We start from the raw sequence: 9,589 nt of genomic DNA, 5'->3' as shown, positions 1-9,589 counted from the left end.
CTCCGTCCTGTAGAGCTGTAACTGTGTCCTGTTGTCTCTGTCTCCGTCCTGTAGAGCTGTAACTGTGTCCTGTTGTCTCCGTCTCCGTCCTGTAGAGCTGTAACTGTGTCCTGTTGTCTCTGTCTCCGTCCTGTAGAGCTGTAACTGTGTCCTGTTGTCTCTGTCTCCGTCCTGTAGAGCTGTAACTGTGTCCCTGTTGTCTCTGTCTCCGTCCTGTAGAGCTGTAACTGTGTCCTGTGTCCTGTTGTCTCTGTCTCCGTCCTGTAGAGCTGTAACTGTGTCCTGTTGTCTCTGTCTCCGTCCTGTAGAGCTGTAACTGTGTCCTGTTGTCTCTGTCTCCGTCCTGTAGAGCTGTAACTGTGTCCTGTTGTCTCTGTCTCCGTCCTGTAGAGCTGTAACTGTGTCCTGTTGTCTCTGTCTCCGTCCTGTAGAGCTGTAACTGTGTCCTGTTGTCTCCGTCTCCGTCCTGTAGAGCTGTAACTGTGTCCTGTTGTCTCTGTCTCCGTCCTGCAGAGCTGTAACTGTGTCCTGTTGTCTCTGTCTCCGTCCTGCAGAGCTGTAACTGTGTCCTGTTGTCTCCGTCCTGTAGAGCTGTAACTGTGTCCTGTTGTCTCTGTCTCCGTCCTGTAGAGCTGTAACTGTGTCCTGTTGTCTCTGTCTCCGTCCTGTAGAGCTGTAACTGTGTCCTGTTGTCTCTGTCTCCGTCCTGTAGAGCTGTAACTGTGTCCTGTTGTCTCTGTCTCCGTCCTGTAGAGCTGTAACTGTGTCCTGTTGTCTCTGTCTCCGTCCTGTAGAGCTGTAACTGTGTCCTGTTGTCTCTGTCTCCGTCCTGTAGAGCTGTAACTGTGTCCTGTTGTCTCCGTCTCCGTCCTGTAGAGCTGTAACTGTGACCTGTTGTCTCTGTCTCCGTCCTGTAGAGCTGTAACTGTGTCCTGTTGTCTCTGTCTCCGTCCTGTAGAGCTGTAACTGTGTCCTGTTGTCTCTGTCTCCGTCCTGTAGAGCTGTAACTGTGTCCTGTTGTCTCTGTCTCTGTCCTGTAGAGCTGTAACTGTGTCCTGTTGTCTCTGTCTCCGTCCTGCAGAGCTGTAACTGTGTCCTGTTGTCTCCGTCTCCGTCCTGTAGAGCTGTAACTGTGTCCTGTTGTCTCCGTCTCCGTCCTGTAGAGCTGTAACTGTGTCCTGTTGTCTCTGTCTCCGTCCTGTAGAGCTGTAACTGTGTCCTGTTGTCTCTGTCTCCGTCCTGCAGAGCTGTAACTGTGTCCTGTTGTCTCTGTCTCCGTCCTGTAGAGCTGTAACTGTGTCCTGTTGTCTCTGTCTCCGTCCTGCAGAGCTGTAACTGTGTCCTGTTGTCTCTGTCTCCGTCCTGTAGAGCTGTAACTGTGTCCTGTTGTCTCTGTCTCCGTCCTGCAGAGCTGTAACTGTGTCCTGTTGTCTCTGTCTCCGTCCTGTAGAGCTGTAACTGTGTCCTGTTGTCTCTGTCTCCGTCCTGTAGAGCTGTAACTGTGTCCTGTTGTCTCCGTCCTGTAGAGCTGTAACTGTGTCCTGTTGTCTCTGTCTCCGTCCTGCAGAGCTGTAACTGTGTCCTGTTGTCTCTGTCTCCGTCCTGTAGAGCTGTAACTGTGTCCTGTTGTCTCTGTCTCCGTCCTGTAGAGCTGTAACTGTGTCCTGTTGTCTCCGTCCTGTAGAGCTGTAACTGTGTCCTGTTGTCTCTGTCTCCGTCCTGCAGAGCTGTAACTGTGTCCTGTTGTCTCCGTCTCCGTCCTGTAGAGCTGTAACTGTGTCCTGTTGTCTCCGTCTCCGTCCTGTAGAGCTGTAACTGTGTCCTGTTGTCTCTGTCTCCGTCCTGTAGAGCTGTAACTGTGTCCTGTTGTCTCTGTCTCCGTCCTGCAGAGCTGTAACTGTGTCCTGTTGTCTCCGTCTCCGTCCTGTAGAGCTGTAACTGTGTCCTGTTGTCTCCGTCTCCGTCCTGTAGAGCTGTAACTGTGTCCTGTTGTCTCTGTCTCCGTCCTGTAGAGCTGTAACTGTGTCCTGTTGTCTCTGTCTCCGTCCTGTAGAGCTGTAACTGTGTCCTGTTGTCTCTGTCCCCGTCCTGTAGAGCTGTAACTGTGTCCTGTTGTTTCTGTCTCCGTCCTGTAGAGCTGTAACTGTGTCCTGTTGTCTCTGTCTCCGTCCTGTAGAGCTGTAACTGTGTCCTGTTGTCTCTGTCTCTGTCCTGTAGAGCTGTAACTGTGTCCTGTTGTCTCTGTCTCCGTCCTGTAGAGCTGTAACTGTGTCCTGTTGTCTCCGTCCTGTAGAGCTGTAACTGTGTCCTGTTGTTTCTGTCTCCGTCCTGTAGAGCTGTAACTGTGTCCTGTTGTCTCTGTCTCCGTCCTGTAGAGCTGTAACTGTGTCCTGTTGTCTCTGTCTCTGTCCTGTAGAGCTGTAACTGTGTCCTGTTGTCTCTGTCTCCGTCCTGTAGAGCTGTAACTGTGTCCTGTTGTCTCCGTCCTGTAGAGCTGTAACTGTGTCCTGTTGTCTCCGTCCTGTAGAGCTGTAACTGTGTTCTGTTGTCTCTGTCTCCGTCCTGCAGAGCTGTAACTGTGTCCTGTTGTCTCCGTCTCCGTCCTGTAGAGCTGTAACTGTGTCCTGTTGTCTCTGTCTCCGTCCTGTAGAGCTGTAACTGTGTCCTGTTGTCTCTGTCTCCGTCCTGTAGAGCTGTAACTGTGTCCTGTTGTCTCTGTCCCCGTCCTGTAGAGCTGTAACTGTTTCCTGTTGTTTCTGTCTCCGTCCTGTAGAGCTGTAACTGTGTCCTGTTGTCTCTGTCTCCGTCCTGTAGAGCTGTAACTGTGTCCTGTTGTCTCCGTCCTGTAGAGCTGTAACTGTGTCCTGTTGTCTCCGTCCTGTAGAGCTGTAACTGTGTCCTGTTGTCTCTGTCTCCGTCCTGCAGAGCTGTAACTGTGTCCTGTTGTCTCCGTCTCCGTCCTGTAGAGCTGTAACTGTGTCCTGTTGTCTCTGTCTCCGTCCTGTAGAGCTGTAACTGTGTCCTGTTGTCTCTGTCTCCGTCCTGTAGAGCTGTAACTGTGTCCTGTTGTCTCTGTCTCCGTCCTGCAGAGCTATAACTGTGTCCTGTTGTCTCCGTCTCCGTCCTGTAGAGCTGTAACTGTGTCCTGTTGTCTCCGTCTCCGTCCTGTAGAGCTGTAACTGTGTCCTGTTGTCTCTGTCTCCGTCCTGTAGAGCTGTAACTGTGTCCTGTTGTCTCTGTCTCCGTCCTGTAGAGCTGTAACTGTGTCCTGTTGTCTCTGTCCCCGTCCTGTAGAGCTGTAACTGTGTCTTGTTGTCTCCGTCTCCGTCCTGCAGAGCTGTAACTGTGTCCTGTTGTCTCCGTCTCCGTCCTGTAGAGCTGTAACTGTGTCCTGTTGTTTCTGTCTCCGTCCTGTAGAGCTGTAACTGTGTCCTGTTGTCTCTGTCTCCGTCCTGCAGAGCTGTAACTGTGTCCTGTTGTCTCCGTCTCCGTCCTGTAGAGCTGTAACTGTGTCCTGTTGTCTCTGTCTCCGTCCTGTAGAGCTGTAACTGTGTCCTGTTGTCTCTGTCTCCGTCCTGCAGAGCTGTAACTGTGTCCTGTTGTCTCTGTCTCCGTCCTGCAGCGCTGTAACTGTGTCCTGTTGTCTCCGTCTCCGTCCTGTAGAGCTGTAACTGTGTCCTGTTGTCTCCGTCTCCGTCCTGTAGAGCTGTAACTGTGTCCTGTTGTCTCTGTCCCCGTCCTGTAGAGCTGTAACTGTGTCCTGTTGTCTCTGTCTCTGTCCTGTAGAGCTGTAACTGTGTCCTGTTGTCTCTGTCCCCGTCCTGTAGAGCTGTAACTGTGTCCTGTTGTCTCTGTCCCCGTCCTGCAGGTGGCGCTGCGGCTGCTGGAGAAAGAAGTCCTGGATAAAAGCGACATGGTGGAGCTGCTGGGCAAACGTCCGTTTGCCGAGAAGTCGACGTACGAGGAGTTCGTGGAGGGGACGGGGGGAATGGACGAGGACACGACGCTGCCCGAGGGGCTGAAGGACTGGAACCGCGAGAGGAAGGACAAGCCAGAGACGCCAGAGACGCCAGATGAACAGGTGGCCCGCCAGATCTCGGGGGGGATGCCTTTCTGAAGGACTCTGGTCTACCGGAGAGACCAGGATCCTCTTCAGCCTGAAAAGATCTCACGCTTTCTGTCCCCCCCCACCACTTCCTCTGATCACCAGCCTCTTCCTGACCACTGGGCTGTCTGCAGCTCCCACAACTCAATGTTCTAGAGCTGGCCAATATATCCATATCATATCGACATCGTGATATGAGATAGATTTTGGATATTGTAATATATCTTAAAGGGATACGCCACTGTTTGTTGAAATAGTTCTTATCAAGGTCTCCCCTGGCTGTAGATAGGGGGGCCAACACATTTGGTGTCTCAGTGCAAGTAATTAGGTTGTTTTTTTGCCTTTTTGTTGGCTCACTTTTACTCACAAAATGCTAACCGGCAACATAGGATTCCATTCACTACGCTAAGCTAACTAGTGGCAGTGCTGCCTGTGTTGCACCGGACTAAAACGATGCATGCACAAACAATGCGTTGGTGGCATATCCCTTTAAGTGTTGTCTGTTCCTGGTTTTAAAGGCTGTATTACAGTAAAGTGATGTACTTTTCAGACTGTAACTCTTCTATTATTCACCTTTACCCACGTAGTCATTATATCCACATTACTGATGATTATTCATCTAAAATCTCAGTGTGTAAATATTGTGTGAAAGTACCAATATTCGACACTACAATATCGTTGTGGTATCGATATTGAGGTATTTGCTCAAAAATATTGTAATATTTGATTTTCTCCATATGGCCCAGCCCTATAATGTTCTCCTGTTGCGACTGGACCAATTTGGGGATTATTAAATTGGCCTACGAATACTAACTCATAAGATAAACATCACGCATTCAACCAGCTGATTGTTAATGCTAGTTAAACTTAGCTGTCGTTTGGTTTGCCTGCTGCTCTCTGCTCTTCTTCTATCATATATATTAGATCATATCACGCTGGAGCCCTGGTCTGCTGGGTTTCTCTGTTAGGTTCTCCAGCCTTTAAACACCACCGTTCAAACTCCATTTATTCTTTATTGTAGCTAGGGTTGGGCATCGAGAGTTCAGAAATTACAGTTCCAGTAGAATCGTTTCTTTATTGGAATCGTTTAGAGCAGGGGGGTCAAACTCAATTTCCCAGAGGGCCACACTGGAAAACGAGAATCGCACCAAGGTCCAGACATGTAGTTTATTGACATGCTTTTATTTCATTGAAAAAGTCAAATATCTTTGACTGAATGATTGCATGTCTCTTATAGTCTTCTCTCTTACAGTTTGGTCCACATGAAGCCCTGAAAAAGTCAGCAAACAAGTTCCAAAGTCATCCTAGAATTTACCAAATGAAGAAAACTAATGATTACATTATCACCCTAGTGGCAGCTAATGTAATCTGCAGCCAGTCTAGCAACTCTCCGTTGGCTTGTGAGCTGGAAAAACCAAACTCTGGCTGGGCCAATCACATGGTGTATAGAGCTGGTGGGCGGGGCTTATGGCTGCTGCTGGTGAACAGAGGTCTTCTGGAAGACTTGGAGTTCAGCTTTTCTTTGAGAAAAGAACAAAGAACGACTCTGAAGTCATTCTTAAAAAAGGAAGATGTGTTCAGAGTTTAAGTTTTAATCTACCAGCTAGCCTTGCTCTGATTGGTTGGAGAGCTATCCTATTGGTGCAGAGGGAATCTGACAGACAACCGTTGATCCCGCCCCTCGGATTGAGCCCTGACCAATGGGGAGTTCCCAGACCCAACATCTGGATGTGGGTCAGACCCAGACTCAACATCTGGATGTGGGGCAGACCCAGACTCAACATCTGGATGTGGGTCACACCCAGACCCAACATCTGGATGTGGGTCACACCCAGACCCAACATCTGGATGTGGGTCACACCCAGACCCAACATCTGGATGTGGGTCAGACCCAGACCCAACATCTGGATGTGGGGCGGACCCAGACCCAACATCTGGATGTGGGTCAGACCCAGACCCAACATCTGGATGTGGGGGCGGACCCAGACCCAACATCTGGATGTGGGTCAGACCCAGACCCAACATCTGGATGGGGCAGACCCAACATCTGGATGTGGGTCAGACCCAACATCTGGATGTGGGTCAGACCCAGACCCAACATCTGGATGTGGGGCGGACCCAGACCCAACATCTGGATGTGGGTCAGACCCAACATCTGGATGTGGGTCAGACCCAACATCTGGATGTGGGTCAGACCCAACATCTGGATGTGGGGCTGGCTGGTCAGGCTAGCAAACAACCATTGTATCAAAATTATTTGTGAAAATAGGCATGTGACCCGTTTCAACTCCACCCCTCAAAGAACTGGAATCAGAATCGTTAAAATCCAAACGATGCCCAACCCTAATCGTAGCGCTAAAGTCTAATGAAGGCCCTATAAAGACCGTTGCCGTGGTTACGTCCCTCCCTTCCCCCTCCTGTAGTCCCTATGGCCACTGGGCCAGTGGGAATGCAAATGGAGAAACCAGTTTTGGGGGAGAGTAGTCTGTTTAGAAGTGGACTGGTCCTATAACGAGGGTCCTGGATCTACTTGGTCAGAAAGAGGCTGATGTAGCATCACCTTCACATGATCACATCCCTGGAGGGACCCCCCCTCCACTCTCATGTCTAACGTATCGGAGGTCTGGGGAAGCTAATCATTCTATAAGGTTCTCCAACGTTAGAAAGTTGTGTTGTTGTGAAGCAGACTTGTTTGCTTTTAAAGTTTTCTGTATGAATGAAATAAAGTTGAACCTTGGGTCCATCAGATGACGGGCAAAGAGCCGCCGAGTATTCTTCCAGAGACTCGAGAGAGAACATTTGGTCTTCATCGTCTGGGTTGTAACTGTGTTAGGCTAACCTAGGGTAACCCAGGGTAACCTAGAGTAACCCAGAGTAACCTAGGCCAACCCAGGGTAACCTTGAGTAACCAAAGTGTTACCCTTTAAATTTTTCCTAAATTTAAAGGGCAATTTTGTTTTTTTATAAACCTTCCACCATAAGTCCCCATGTTTCTGTGTCTGAGTGTCTGATGGGAACAACAATCTCTGAAACTGGTCCAGTTCTCACGTCACCAAGCCCACCAGACTCCATGTAAATAATCAGGACTTTTAGCGTGTATAGAGCCAGCATATCTCCACCAGACTCCATGTAAATAATCAGGACTTTTAGCGTGTACAGAGCCAGCATATCTCCACCAGACTCCATGTAAATAATCAGGACTTTTAGCGTGTATAGAGCCAGCATATCTCCACCAGACTCCATGTAAATAATCAGGACTTTTAGCGTGTATAGAGCCAGCATATCTCCACATGTAAATGGGTGAATTAAGGGTTTATTTCAACCAAACCAGAGTGGTGATTGTTGGAACAGTGGAAAGATGAACCAAGACGGCTTTTGGTAGTTTTATTTAGTTTCTGTCCACTTTGAATGAAATGTGTTTTACGATGATAAAAGTCCTGATTATTTACATGGAGTCTGGTGGAGTTTAGCGAACGCAATTCGCGGATGTTTAAAAAAAAAAAAGAGGATCTTACTCTTTCAACTGTGTTCTTCAGTCACTGAGACACAGAAACATGGGAACATAGGGTTTATAAAAAACTAAAGTTACCCTTAAAAGTTTGAACGTAACTGTCGTTGCCATGGCGATATTCCTTCTAGCTATAACCGACAGAGGAATGCTAATATATAAGCTAACGTGTTAGCGTGTGGTGGATTAAAGCAGCAGAAAGTCTGTTATTGATCAGTTATTGATCTAGCCGGCTGTGTAGAGGGCAGCTGAGTGTCTGCTGTAGACACTTATAACGTGATGTGTAATAATAATAATCATCATAATAATAATAATAATAATGTGTGTTCTGTTTCAGGGTGTTTTAATAAAGTCAGTACTATAATCTGTCGATCATTAAAGGTCAGTGGAAACTTTATTTAAACTGTTGAAACTATGAAATGTTTAAATCAGAATAAAACTGCAACATACAGATCTACACACTGGTTTCACTGGGATGATAGATATACATAGAGAGAGATAGATAGAGAGATATATGGATGGAGAGAGAGAGAGAGATACTGGGAAATTTAAGTTGGGAGGAAAGATCCACACACTGGTTTCACAATTCAAAAACTGCCTTTTTAGTTTGATGCTTCACTCTTTTTTAAGCGTTTGATTGTTTATTTTATTTTGATAGGATATGTTTTTTTTCAACGCTTTTTATGCTAATACACTACAATTATTTTCTGAACATTAAATCCAGTATTTTTTAACGTTTTTTCGACACTTTTGACGCCTTATTTGTACATATTTGTTTTTACGCCTTTCTTGACGCTTTTCTTTTTACAATATTATTTGAACTTCTGCTGCACCTACACATAATGGAGGGAAACCCTGATATATATACACACATATATACAGTATATAGTATATAAATATACATATTATATATATATATATACACACACACACACAAATACAGTTTATAGCTATATAGACCTAATGGTTAGGCATACACCTGGGTGATGTTGCCAGATGTGTCATCAGAACAAAAAATGAAAAACAATGACATGTAATGATGTTTCTACGACGCTTTTTACGCTAATACACGAAAACGTATTTTCTGCACATTAAAGACTGTTGTACGTTTTTTTGACACTTTTGACGCCTTATTTGACCATATTTGTTGTTTTTTTTACGCCTTTCTTGACGTTTTTTTTTAAATAAATGTTTTACTATATTTATTTGACGTTCTGATGCTTTTATTGTGAAGGCGGCCTGGTACCCGGATGTGTCCGTGTAGTACGGCGGCCCGCAGGGATCAATCCGCTCCGCCGCCGACGATGGGAGACGTTCTCTGCGAAGAGCTCGAGGATCTGGTCCACTTCTCGGTGCCCGACCTGCCGGCGCGAGGCTACGTCGTGATGGAGGAGATCCGCCGCCAGGGGAAGCTCTGCGACGTCACGCTCAAGGTAAAACCAACCGGCGGCGCTCGAGCCTTCAGTTTAAGCCAGCTAGCATTAAGCTAACAAGCTAGCCACAGCAGCAGTCGGCAAGCTAACAAGCAAAAACATGCTAACGGACGCTAACAGCGGCCAGTTCTTAAAAAAAAAAAAAAAAAAAAAAAAAAACAGGGTAGTGACGTCATATTCGTTAAAACTCGGCCAACCTTTGACCTGCCGGACACACCGGAGACCCAGGCGCGTTGTCATGGTGATCCCAGAGTCGCAGGTGTTTCCGGTGTGTGTGTGTGTGTGTTTTTGGGGTTCTACTTTACGTGTTTGACTGTGAGAGATGGGGCGGCGGAGGGATACAGGGAAGGAACAGACACTGACTGACAGGTGGAAGGAGTACTCAGGTACTCTAACAGCACTGAAAGTACTGTGAAAATACTCGGCTACAAGTACAAGTGACTTTACTGCAGTAATCCGTCAGTAATCACTGAATATATTTAAAGACACTGGCACAACACTGAACTCAGTTTCCCAGAAGGCAACGGGGCACACCTGGCTGTA

General features: G+C 47.3%; 1 protein-coding gene across 1 annotated transcript in view; it reads left to right on the top strand.

Annotated features, from left to right (window-relative positions):
• The window catches only part of LOC114566067 (AFG3-like protein 2), a 41,492-nt gene extending 37,111 nt beyond the window's left edge, over positions 1-4,381 (top strand). Inside the window, 1 exon segment of the mRNA XM_075447445.1 lies at positions 3,869-4,381. Within this exon segment, the coding sequence (XP_075303560.1) occupies positions 3,869-4,117 (249 nt within the window). The 3' untranslated portion in view covers positions 4,118-4,381.
• Positions 4,382-9,589: the final 5,208 nt, after the last annotated feature.

Source organism: Perca flavescens, chromosome 12, assembly GCF_004354835.1.
Source record: "Perca flavescens isolate YP-PL-M2 chromosome 12, PFLA_1.0, whole genome shotgun sequence".
Taxonomy (NCBI): Eukaryota; Metazoa; Chordata; class Actinopteri; order Perciformes; family Percidae; genus Perca; species Perca flavescens.
Note: the sequence above shows the minus strand (reverse complement) of the source record. Positions and strands in the feature narration are given on the sequence as shown.